This window comes from Protobothrops mucrosquamatus, unplaced genomic scaffold (assembly GCF_001527695.2).
Source record: "Protobothrops mucrosquamatus isolate PMUCROS unplaced genomic scaffold, P.Mucros_1.0 scaffold78, whole genome shotgun sequence".
Taxonomy (NCBI): Eukaryota; Metazoa; Chordata; class Lepidosauria; order Squamata; family Viperidae; genus Protobothrops; species Protobothrops mucrosquamatus.
Window position 1 is genome coordinate 2,572,521 of NW_015386455.1, and position 13,659 is coordinate 2,586,179.

Sequence of the window (13,659 nt, forward strand, 5' to 3'; positions counted from 1 at the left end):
TTCAGCTTTGTGCTTGTGCGAGCAAAGCACGAAGCCGAAGACCCCAGCCTGAAGATGATGAGTGGGACCTTGTCGAAACATCGCCAAGATACTCTCAATCTTACACGGGAAAAGACCCGAATACACTAAGACCTGCATACCTGTACCCATGAAAATCTACGAAAACAAATATATATATATATGCATTGTCTTAAACTATTCTTATTATTGATTTGCATTATGATATAACATTGAAAACAATAAATGTATAATTAAGTCCTAATATAAATCAAAGATTCAATAAAATATAATATACAAATTGGGGTTGGAGGACAGCTGAACTGCAGTAGGTGGTTGTTTTGATCTTTATTTGCTTTTTTAACATTCAAACAGTGTTTATTTTTCTGAGTTAATTTTTTATAAACCACCTTGGATTGCAGGACAATTTATACAAAACCCATCTCAGAATCTTTTTTTTTAGAGTGAAGACTAAAGTAATAAGTGGAAATTAAAGCACAATGGTAAGCACTGCACAAAGAACAGAATCAATGACTTTCGTGTCTATCTCTGCTAGAGCTTACTCTGTCATGTGCAATAGCTCACTGATGCTTAGATGCTTTTATTCTTAGATTAGGGCTTGTTTTGTTTTGATTTGATTTGATTCATAGTAGCTAGATTAAAACTTACTCTCCTATTAGAGGAACTGAGTCTGGAAAATAAGTTTTGAAGAAATTCAGCACTTGCTCTCCTGTGGCAAGCTTTTCAAAATCATCAAAGGGCATGAAGAGCGTACAGGTGAATGATTTATCCTATGAATTAAAATGGATAAATTACATGAAAACTTGAAAAGAATTTTGGTTCAGTCCAATCCTAAAACTAGTTCCCTGCAAGATATATTGATTCAGTTTTGTTAAGTTCACTTATTTGAATACACATACACAATACATATACACATATATTTATATATATCTAAATTCTATAATTTTCTATGTTATTTCTTGAGGCTTTCAGTAAAAAAAGAGGGTCCCACCCCTTTTCAGAGGTACTGCACTTACTTTAGGGGCTTCCCCTATTGCTTGATTGAAATGCTATCCACCTTCTTCAAAAGGTAGGAAACTATAGCAATATATCTCCATTGCCAAATGCTTATATTTTATTGGCTCTGTTCATTGCTAGTCAGCCAACCTTCCTGGCTGACAAAGTCTACAGTTTTCTTTATCTTGAGGGTGTTCCTGGATGATGTCAAATAAATGCTGCTTTGGGCTACTGCAACAACAGTATACGTAGCTAAGGATGAATTAAGCCTGATTTACTATGGATTGGCAAAGAGCTGAAGACAAACTCTTGGGACATAAGAAAATGCTGTTGCCCAGGCATGTTATTAGATGCTTGTGGGGAGATCTAAGATGCAAGTGTGGAGATACCCACAAATTTTTATCTGTCATCTTGGTGAACTTGGAGATCATTAAGATGAATGAGATATTAATCACATTCCAAGGATTTAGTAGTTTGAAAATGAAACAGGCATTCAAAAATGAAATATTTATTTATTGCTTGCCCATGTTTGGACAGCAACCATCAGCAATGTCAATCTAGTCATTTTCTTTTATTCCACATTTTTAAAAACCCACCCCAAAACTGTCTGTTAGAAACTAGGTGTGTACAGAATATATTGATGTCATCTGCCCACAGGCAGAGAGAAAGGATGGGCTATGTCAATCTAGTCTATCAAATCTGTGAAGAAAAACAAGTTAAGCAATGAAATAATCCTTAATCCTATCGGTTGAAACTAAAGCCAGAAAAGATAAGGGTGAACAAAGAGAGAGCTGATCTTTTCTAAGCTCTGAACCACACACTTCTACTCTATGATTCTGAATTACTGAAGGGTGACTCATGTTTGTTTGATTGATTTTGCAGGCAGCCCTCTAGTGATATATTGTAGAATTCAGCAGGAAAACGCTTAAAGTTGGGAAAGAAAATAAATCCTTAGAACAGTTTCATTACTGAATCACGCCTGTCCAACCTGGGTGGAACAGCAAAAGCTCTTTTTCAATCTATTTTAAGAAATGAAATAGAAAAGTTGGTTTTGGCTGTCATGAGATAGGTTTTGCAATTACTGCATTTTTTATTTGATAAGGCTATCTTTTGGAAGAAAGAAGGGGACACAATAGGTAATAGCTGATATTTAACTCCATCTGTTACACTCTTCCTTCACCCCCAAAAATGACCATTTGAACTCTGTTCTTTTCTAGAATATGCTATACTGCATCACAGAGAAAATAGAAACTTCTGAACTCTTACACACTAACCAAGCTTTTAAAATAGCAATTCTGATGATTGAAATTAATTTAACATCTTAGTGCAGTGTGCAGGTGGTGCTTCCTTCCCTCCACTTTGTGACTCCTCCTAAAATCACCCTTCAGGCTGTAATGAACTGGGCTGGGAATGCTCTAGTATAAGAGAGAACAGTTATGAATGAGTGAATCCACTCAGGCAGTTCAGTAGTTGGAGGAGTCAGAAATTACCTGCCAGTAGCAATAAGAGAGGATATATGAATGGGAATGAACTAATGAACCATGACTGGAGTGTAGGAATGGAAATTGTATCAGGAAAAATGTAGACATGCAGTTCCAGGCATGCAATCCCTAAGACTGTGTGCTTCCAGGAAGCCAGCATTGGCTGGAACTGATTGTCCAGATCAAACCCAGATTCCAGAATATCAGAGATGAAAGATGCATTAGGTCTCTTACCAGGTTTGGCAGTGCAATCATCATGAATGTGTTCCTAGGCCAAATGTGAAGATAGTTTGCCTCCATTGCAAACTGAAAGACCAAAAAAAGTAATAGAAAGATATCTGTCAATGCCAGTGTACCTTATGAACTGGAAACAGGAGAAACAAGTTCACCGTGAATTTTCACTACCTACATCTCCATTTTTTGGAGGAATTTTCAGTTCCAGGTATCCATGTGGAATATACACTTGACTGTAATCAAACCGTGTTTGTCTCATAAATTGCTTCCTAACTGTGGAAAAAGCTCCATCACAGCCCACAATTAAGTCACAGGTGACCTCTTTAGTCATTTGGTCTGATCTGTAAGAAAACACAAAAAGTACCATTAGTATGTGTGTTCAGGTATTTATAAGGTATAAATAAATATTGCAGTATATTGAGTAGTGATTGATTGTGACTTCTATTAGCTTAGATCTCTCTTGAAGCACTAAGTTTAAAGAACATACTTTTTTCCCCCTACTTGACTCCTTCAGATTTGGGGAAAAGGAAGTAAGGGAAGCTATTTCTGAAACAGGAATTTTGACATCCAATAGTTATCCTAAAATGATTTTTTAAATTTATATTTTAATGTAACAACTACATGTCATTAGATGTTATTGACAATAAAATCGGGTTTTAAAAATCAGGTATAATTTGTCAGTCCTATACTCCAATATTATTCATAATAAGTTTTGTGTGAGATGATTTTTTCAAATGGTCATTCCAATATGTTTCCATACATTTCATCTTATATCTTTATTAGGAGAAGAAGAAGAGGATGAAGAGGAGACTGAGTGAATGCATAAAATTGGCGCTTTACATTAGATTTTATTCATTTAAAAAATTTGTTATCTTGTGAAAATATAAATCATTGCTTGCTCATTAACAAATATATCCTGAAGTCAGCAGAGTCCAAGAGGTTATATTGTCAGGAATTTATGAAGTGCAGTCCTCTGGTTGTTGATTAAACATTTTGTCATGTTTGGTTAAATTGTTAATCTTTGCTAACTTGGGGGTGGGAAACCTAACAATTTTTCAATTCACACAAATACAGGCCCCCACAACAGTTGGAAAGAGTCAGTGTGGCCTATTGTTTGGGTACTGATTAATGATTAAAGTGTGCTAGGAAAATTGGAGCCATTTGATTACCCTGAAAAGGTCAGTAGCCCTGAGTCTACATTGCAGTGAAGCAGTTTGTGCTCAAAGTTTAATTTAACATTGGGATACTTCTCAGCAGCTGTAAATAGAGGAAAAAGAAACAACATGGAATCTAAACATTTAGACATTTATTTTCTTAGAGGTAGACATCTGAATAACTGTTTGCAAAAATATTTCTGTAATAAATACATTTATAGAATGTAACACATTTTTAATCATGTCACTTTTTCCCACCCAGTCCATTCACTAAGATCTCTATAGTTAGATGTGGGTAATTTGGCTTGACACACATGCGCCAACACAAGATTTGACTTCTCGCTCTTGAGGTGATGTATATGCATCCACTTCCTAACTTCCTGCCTTCATCTTTTCAATAATTCTAAATGTTTATTTTGCACCACAGAGACCTATCATATGGTGAAAAACAGGTCACTCTGGCCCACTCCAACATACTCATTACTTGCCCACTGTAAGCCGCCAGGACTCTACCAATTCTGAGCAACTTTCTATTATGCATGGTGAAAGTGCTGTTCTCCTATTCTTGGATGGGGGATGGGTTAGTAACCTCTACCAATGTAACTTTTGCTACTCTCATTATTGTTTTTCTGCAGTCTCTTTTTTTGGCTTACCACCAAATGTTTGTGTTCTAAATTCCAGTGTGCTGGGCATTTAAAGCAAAATGACTAAATAAACTCTCTGTCTTGTAGTTACTGAAATGTTCAGCTTGCCTGAGCTTGTGGAGGTGTGTTACTTTGAAAGAGTATTTAAACCTAACAATCTGGTGGTTGACAAGCAGCAGAGGGCTAATGGGTTTTGAGAGTTAGTGTCTTCAGAGGACTTTGCTGAGGTGCTGATTTTCCCTTCTCTTTCTACAGCATGCATAGACTGCTTGTGGTCTTTGCTCAAGCAAAAGGAGACTCAGAAGACACTCATTTTAAACAGTAAATAGCACATCCTTCTTATATCTTGCCTCTATCTGAGTAATGTTTCTACCTCAAACACAACGTAATTTTAAATGTGATAAATTGAGAAAGGATCAAAACTGATTAAGCCACACTTACCAGTTAATAACTCCTTATTCAAATTTGCTCTATCTATAGAGAGAATATACTGTTAAAAAACAAACAAAACAAAATAAGGCAGAGAATGTTTTATATGTTTAACTATATTTGAATATATCCTTGCACACTTTTTCCAATACTTTAGCAATACAAATCTTAGATTCTTTTTCATGATCAGTGACCATGGTTAATAAAGTCCATACCAAATAATTATCATTTTGATCTGCTGGAGGACCCCATATTTTCTAGAACTCTGAGAACAGTGCTGATGGGAATATGATTTCCAGAGTCAATCTTGTTTGTAAGATAGAGTGTTGTTCATCCATCGATTTCGATGAAGACCTTGACATCTTATGGATTATGGGCCATCAACGGTGTGTCCGTAGATGGCTGATAAGACCAATGTTAGCACGGAATGTTCTGCCACATACTGAACAGAGAAATGTGGACACTATTGCTTCAGCATTTGCAGCTCTGGCTTTACGGAGTGCTCGCTTCTCTTGTGCCAAGATTGTCCTTCTGTGTTCATATGTCTGGCAACCCTGGTAAACCAGGGTGCGCCATGTCGCTCGATCATGCGCCAAACATTCCCAAGAGATGGTGTCGATATCTAGGGACTTGAGAGATGCTTTCAGCGTGTCTTTGTATCGCTTATTTTGTCCCCCGTGCGATCTCTTTCCTTGAGACAGCTCACCATAGAAGAGCTGTTTAGGGATGCGATGGTCTCGCATCCTTACAATATAAACACAGACTCTACACACAGGGATTATCAGATGCAAACCTATGTCATGGGACACAGAAAACAGAGAAGTGTATGCCACCCAGCCAGGTATTTCCAGGTACAGACTGTCAAACAGATAATGAATTTCCACTGTCAAATATAAGGATTAAATTGAAGAGAGTAAATGTGCCAGCAAGAAAGGAATATAATTGACATGCTTAATTCATGTGAAACAGAACCTGATGAAGTAGGGGATGAAAAAAAAGATACTCTGAAAGCAAAAATGGGGGAAAAAATTCCAAAATTTCAAAGAAGAAAATATCCAAACGGCTTAATAATAATAATAATAATAATAATAATAATAATAATAATAATAATAATAATGATGATGATGATGATGATGATGATGATGATGATGATGATGATGATGATGATGATAAAGTTGGAAGGGACCTTGGAGGTCATCTAGTCCAACCCCCTGCTCAGGCAGGAAACTCTATACCATTTCGGACAAATGGCTGTCCAGTTTCTTCTTAAAAACTTCCAGTGTTGGCGCATTCACCGCTTCTGGAGGCAGGTTGTTCCACTGGTTAATTGTTCTAACCGTCAGGAAGTTTCTCCTTAGTTCTAGGTTGCTTCTCTCTTTCAAAACAAACTTTCATTACAGACAACAAAGGACGATAGATTTGGGTATCAAAAAGAACCAACAAACGACAAGCAAGAAACAGCAAGGTAGGGTATCTCAATCAGGAATTCCAACAAATAGAAGTAAAAAAAAAACTTAAGAAAGAGATGTTTTTACGGTCAGATACATCATAATGTATTGTATTACATAATATTGTATTATGTAATATTGTAAGCCACCCAGAATCATCTTGGACAGTGAGACAGGGTGGCATATAAATTATATAGTTGCCACTAAGATAGGAATGCTTTGACTAATTTGATAGAAGCAGATGAAGATTAAACTGAACCTCTTTACAAACGAGATTGCAAAATGACAGAAGTGTTAGCACAGAAGGAACATATTCAGGAAATAATTTCTCTAGAAAGTGAGGTACAAAGGAAAGTACATCAGTCATCAGATAGAAAATTATGTACAGTTACAGAAGAAGAGGAAGTTAAAGTAGCTAATATCTTTGTTTGAAGAAGATGGCACAGAGACTGAAAAGGGGTGGAATCAAAATAGCTATCCAAAACACAATTTAAGTGGTAAGGTAGCCTATATCACTCTGTTTCTTAAAAATAGAGAAGAACTGGGAGAGCCCATTTTGAAGGCTACCAAATCAAGGTTGCAATATTTTAGAATTGCTGTTGAATTTCTAGCAGAGTTTACCTGACCTTACTGTACAGTATAGACTATTTGTATGAATTGCATTGAATTTGAGCCTCATCTATGGAGACAACATTTTGATTTTCATTTCTAATCCAGTAACATTTATTCATCAATGTCTGCATTATTTGAATATATATGTCAGTCCTCCAAATTTCATTCCATTCTTCCAATATGCTATCACATTTGAGAAAAAGGGAGAGAGAGAGAACAAGAATACATATATAAGAGCAAGGATGATTGTTATAGGCTAGATTAGGATAACTAGTCCATAGGTGTATCTTTCTATCCTCTTCTAGACAAAGCAATATAACAAAAGGGAAATCTACTGTGTGCCATGCATTCCTGCTGATCCCATTTTTCACTGAGAGCATTGCTAAAGATCGGTACAATGTTGGAAGAGGCCATTTGTGTCCTCTTACTTACAGGAAATAGACAGTAGTGCCTCTGTTCATAATAGTAGCCGGCTTTTCATTAGTCACATCATATACAAGTATGCAAAAATAAAACACAAAAGTTAACGTGTTTTGACTGATTTAACATACCTGGCTTTTTGTTCCATAAAAAATTGTATACATTTTCCCTGAGTGAGTGTGAATTCTCCTTCCCTTCATGGGGATGCCTTTAGACACAATCTGAAATGTAAAAAAAGAGAATTTTTTAAATATTGAAATTGTTTTAATGCTGCATGCAATTTCTTCTTATATTGGGGGGAGGAGCAACATGACCAGCCAAACAAAGTTAAAAACAGTGGTCTCTGAATATTGTTTGGTTTGGAAGCAAATTAGTTTTAGCTATAGTGGATTACTTTTTAGAATCTTGAAATGTTTTGGCAGCCCTTTTATGAAAAGCAAACATTGCTCCTTATCAGAGACTGTATCATACTCTCAAACTCAAATGTGCCCACTTGCCTAAGTAGGTTTGTAACTCAGCTGTCACAGAGAAGAAGGAATCAGCCTATCCTCCAAAGCATCTGAGGGCAGAAAATGAAGTGTTGGGTGGAAGATCATTAAAGAGAGATCCAGCCCAGAACTAAGGAGAAATTTCCTGAAAGTGAGAACTATTAACCTGTGGAATGACTTGCCTTCAGAAGTTATGGATGCTCCATCACTGGAGGTTTTCAAGAAGAGACTGGACAGCTATTTGTATAGAAAGGTATAGGGCAGGGGTAGGCAACCTTGGCTCTTTTATGACTCGTGGACTTCAACTCCCAGAATTCCTGAGCCAGCTTGGCTGGCTCAGGAATTCTGGGAGGTGAAGTCCATGAGTCATAAAAGAGCCAAGGTTGCCTACCCCTGGTATAGGGTCTAGTAGGGGACTTGACTAGAAGACCTCCAAGATCTCTTCAAACCCTATTATTCTGTGTTCTATATGTTCTATCTGTACTGACTTGCAACGTATCTTCCTATCCTTGTTATTATTGATAATCCAGAGTCATTGCACATGAGATGGGCAGCAAATAAATTTAATAATTGATTAATTAATAAATAATCTTTCTATCTAAAATTTAACAATTCAAGACTGCCCTCAAAATGATCACTGGCCATATTCTACCCCTGTTAATTTTCTGTTGCATATTGTATATACGTTTGTAGTTTTCTCCTGCCTGATAATTAAAACATCCAAAAGGGAGATGGAATAATTCCCTCTTAAATTAATCTATTCTTATAGTCAAAAGTTAATACTTTCTTCCAGCATTTCAGTTCTTCCTTCCATTTATTCCATGTTTTGCAACTGCCATAGCTCATGGAGCATTGGGCTGTAAAGGATGCTGAGAATTCTCTGCTTCCCTGGATGTGGATGTTGCCAAGCGCCTTCTCTACCAGCACAGATGCCTCTTCAAGCACCACAGGAGCTTTCCACATATGTCAAGTCATCCTGGAGCATCTCAGAAAGGTTCAAGTAATCCAAGACTGGAAGTCCCCAAGGAAAGAAAAAGAGATGTGTAGTGGTTTCGGGAGTTCACAAACATCTACCACCTATCTTGCCTTCTCACACCTTGCTGCTCCCATCTCTAAACTACTCTAAGAGCCTTTCCTAGGGGGTCATGAAGTGCAGTGGAATTTCCATTGCCTAAAGGCGATGTTTGTGTCATTCCTCCTTCTACACCAGCCTACCTCTTCATGGTTGAGGCCAGTGTCTCCAGTATGACTATTATAGCAGTCTTCCTGAATCCCACAACACCAATCTACCAGCCTTGCACTATAACTTTCATTCAAAGAAGCTGATCCTGGCTGAAGTCAACTATACCATCTGAGAGAAAGAACTGCTTGCTATCAAAGACACCTTCACATTGTCCAGTCTGTCATCAGGCTAACTATATCTTGTTCAAAACTATTGGCCTCTTTCAAACTATCAGTGTCCTCAGGCCCCTGGAAGATCCCTTCCATGGACTTTATTACCACTCCCGAGGATTTGCCACCATACTGATGGTGGTGGATCATTTCACTAAAATGGGGCACTTCATCCCTTTCAAGGCTCTCAACTACCAAGGGGATTGCCAATCTGTTTCTCCATCATCTTTTCAGATGTATAGCTTGCCTACTTGTATTACCTGTATCTTTATTATATGGTCTATTTCATTAGCAGGTTCTGGAACATGGATCTCTACCTGTCCATTACATATCATTATCTAAACTGTACACCATTCATAACATATTCCACTAAAAATTACTGGCAGCCAAGGAATAATGTGAACCCCCAATGGGTTGTGGACTTTCATCAAGCAAGACCATCCCTGAAAAGTCAATGATTTAATTCCTGCAAAGTCAAACACAATAGCTAACAGTGTGATGTATAGTTCTGTAGAGAGTATGGAAGATGACTTTGATGGGGATATGCAAGCTCTGTTGCCAAGGCAACAAGGGATAAAAGATCTTTTAAGTCCAGAATGTCCTGATAATGCTTGGAAGTATCTTAGAAAAAAACCTCCCCAAGTTACTGAAATATGAAGAGGTACAGTGTAGCAAAATGTGACTTGCAAGATTCTATTATCATAGCTAATCTCAAAATTGTAAAAGTAGTTGTAGGCTACCAGTGGAGTTGGGTTTTTTTTGTCTGTTCTATCTAGTGTGGCTGACAGTCCCTTTCTCATCTGGCACAGATCAATCCCATCACCTAAAGCTCTTACTTCCACCTTTCCTTTTCATAATTCCTCTTCTGTTTCCTTGAATCTACCTGCACACACTTCTCATCCTGCCCTGCTCTTGGTGTGCACCTCTGATCCAAGCCCCCTTTTGGTGTGTGCTCAACCCCAGCGCCTCTGAAAACCTTGTATGCTGTACCCACACTGTGCCTACACTCTGCCTGGTGAGTAATCCAGCTTCTGGAAAATGACATCAGCCTGCTTTTCAACATGAGATACAGAGATAGGGGCATTACAATAAATGACTGGGTTTATTAAAATATATAAGTATATATTATTTGTAAATGTTTACGTTATAGTGGACAAAATCCTTCATACTCTGCCCTAGAAATGTTATTATAAATAAACAAATAAATAGTCCTCCTATAATCCACCAGCCACAGAGAATGTTAGATCTTTATCTTTAAGGTCACCTGATCTTCCACTCCAACTGCCTTGAGAGCTTCCCGTCCCCTGTGAGACAAGGCCAAGTTAATGCTCCTGCCACGAGTTACACTTGAACTACGGATATCTGAAAAGAAATGAACCATTTATTATGTACCTTCAGGTATTATAATTACTAGTATGAAAAATGTTCATAATTCCTTTTACTCACTTTCCAAATATTGACTTGTGCCAGGGTAGAATTATGCAATTTTTCCCATTAAGGATAGCAGAAGAGTATGAATGGCATGTTTATTTATAATTTATTTATTTATAAAATGTATTGGCTACCCATCTTACCTTAGGGTAACTCTCTATTGTACCTCATGATGGGCATCCTTTTTGTGGCGGGAGTATCAGTCTGTATGACTGAAAACATGTATAATGAAAACAACCCCAGGGCAATTTTTCTGCCCTTCGGGGGAATGGCTTTACACAATGGGGAGTTGAGGGGTTTCATTGCAATGTTGTTTACATCATTCTGACTCTCTTGCCCTCCCTTTTTGAATGTTGATGGACAATGGATTGCTTTTCAAACACAGAGATTCAATCTCCCCCGCCCACATACACACACACTATTGATTCCATAGGATTTGCTGACCTCCTTCTTGTGCCTGACACCAGCCAGAGGAAAACATCTGGTCACAGAATTGCAGAAGGGTCTGCCTCTATGTCTTTCCTTCTGCCCCCTCCCAGCCTCAGCACTTTTGTTTTGTTATCTGAGTAGAATTGGTTTTTTAAAAAACAGTATTGAATCACCAGCAATGTAAGGAATGAAGCTAGCATTTTTATCCTGCTTGATCAAAACAGTCAGCAAGCATAAATGCAGCCACACACACACTCCAGGTTGTGGACCCACTTCAACTAATCACCCAAGAAAGCAGAACTTTTGAAGCAGGCATTATCTCAAAAGGAACTTTTATTAGGGACTAGTGATAGCTGGGAGTGTAAGGTGAGATCTGAAGAAAAGCCCGTGTGAATGATATAATTAAAGCAAGCAATATGCCCCCTCCCATCAAAGTCATAATGTCCGTTTGAACTCCAGCCAATCCACAGGTGGCTTGATGGCCGTCTGACTGGTATGGTAGGCGCGCATCTCAAGGTCTTCTCCAGCTTTCGTTTCCTTTCAACTGTCTCCTAGATAAGGAGATGCATTCCATACTCAAAAGCAGGAAGCCAGACAAAGAAAGAGGAAAGCGAAAGTTACCAACATATTTCCCCATGCACCCCCCTCCCCCAACAGAATGGCAGGCCCCAAAAGAATAGAAGGCAAAAGAGAATAGGCGAGGAGTTTTGGGGTCTGACACTAAATTTCAGCCAATAATTGGTTTTAATGAGCTAAATTCTTACTGCTTAACAGTCTTCTAAGTTGAGGGCTGAATTGGGCACCTAGGATAACACTCTGAAAACTGATCTCAGAAATATTATATTGTTTGAATTGCTTGGAGGGCTTGGAGAACTAAAAGGATAGAATTCCCCCTTTTTGAAAAGAAAAACCTGACAAAAACCTTCCCATCTAGGCTCTTGAAGACCCTGATTCTAGCAAGACAACTGAATATTTATATGATTTTATCTTCTCAATTTTGAGTTTATTAACATACCAAGCATATACTTTGGCTTTGGACCACACCATTTCTTTATTCTTGGACTCAAACAATGCTGTATTTTTTCACAGTGTAATACTTGTCACTCTACTTCTCCATCCTCAATTCTGTATTCATAGGCAACATGATTGAACATACAGATTTTTCTTCTGTTTTTAAAATCACACTTGGGATAATAGAAAGATTCTACAATTTTTTACTGATTGTGTAATTTTGATCAATGCATTTGGGTATAAATTTGCTGATGTGAAGTTTAGAAGCAGGTCCTATTGCTCCAACTTGCAAATATAAGGATAACTGTGTTTGATCTGAAAAATCTAAACCATCACTTTAAAATATTATTGTAAATAATGTTAATTATCAAAGTCTCTTAGTGATTTAATAATATAAAATCTCACTTCCGAAAAATGAGAAATTTCAAAAACAACATTCCAGTGAGATTTGCGAACATCCATATAAGTAGGGTTATCATCTAAAATGTTAATGTATTATCAAGTAACAGATCATACCTGATCTTGCTTCATACATTTCTACTTGGAATCCCCTTCTTGCAAAGAAAGAAGCACTTAGAGAACCCACCTGCAACAGAAGCATTGCAGTGTTTTTTGAGTCAAAAACAAAAATATACTGAAAAGGATTTGGAGGAATGTACATGATTTTAAAATGCATACTGCATCTAAAGCCTTTTCTGTAGGGGAGAATCAAGTCAACCAAATTCCCCCCAATTGACATGTTTGTGTGAACCAAACTTGACAAGATGTTGATAAAATGTAAATGTTGAGGGACTTTCCTTTGCTAGAAATAATGTGAGGATTTTGAATATGCCACTTCATTGTTTCTATCCACAAAAAGAAGTTCCTTTTATAAAAAGAGTTATGAAATGCAGCTGATAAGGAAACTATTTAATCATTGCTCATAACAGTCAAAGCAAGTTGAAAAATACGTTTTTGTCTTGTTATAATATTTTCATTTTTGTGTCATGTTTTATTTTATGTTTATCTATCACCAAGCACTTTCAACTATGTATTTAAGGCATGTCTCTAGAATTGCTTTCTTTTTTAACTTGTCCAAACCACAAATTTTACCAACTTTTTTTATGCTCAGAACCTTCCCAATTAGGAGAAATTGGCTCTACTGAGTTGCTGCCATTCACGTCACAATATCACAGAAACCTTTAAGGAACAGACAAATGTCCTTGTTGATGGGCCATATTCTAATTTTCATATTACTTTATTCTTATTTCTTTAGACACAGGGGAGACTTTATATCTTTTAACAATAAAACAGGCAACTGTTACTGTAGTCACTTGTCCTTAATAACAAATTTTTCAGAAAGTTTCAAGAAGCTAAGTCCTACACAGAATCAAAACAAATTTCTTCCAATTCATTTTTTATTAAAATAAATAACATTACTCTCTCTCTCTCTCTCTCTCTCTCTCTCTCTCTCTCTCTCTCTCTCTCTCTCT

At 37.2% G+C, this 13,659-nt stretch overlaps 1 protein-coding gene across 1 annotated transcript in view; it reads right to left on the bottom strand.

The window, feature by feature from the left end:
- The window catches only part of KMO (kynurenine 3-monooxygenase), a 21,551-nt gene that overhangs the window by 7,325 nt on the left and 567 nt on the right, over positions 1–13,659 (bottom strand). The window contains exons 2-9 of the mRNA XM_015812327.1: positions 12,704–12,773; positions 10,581–10,678; positions 7,568–7,657; positions 4,969–5,017; positions 3,899–3,986; positions 2,905–3,070; positions 2,730–2,801; positions 667–788 (exon numbers count right to left, since the gene is read on the bottom strand). Coding sequence (XP_015667813.1) covers positions 667–788; positions 2,730–2,801; positions 2,905–3,070; positions 3,899–3,986; positions 4,969–5,017; positions 7,568–7,657; positions 10,581–10,678; positions 12,704–12,773 — 755 coding nt within the window. The remainder of the gene's footprint in view (positions 1–666; positions 789–2,729; positions 2,802–2,904; positions 3,071–3,898; positions 3,987–4,968; positions 5,018–7,567; positions 7,658–10,580; positions 10,679–12,703; positions 12,774–13,659) is intronic.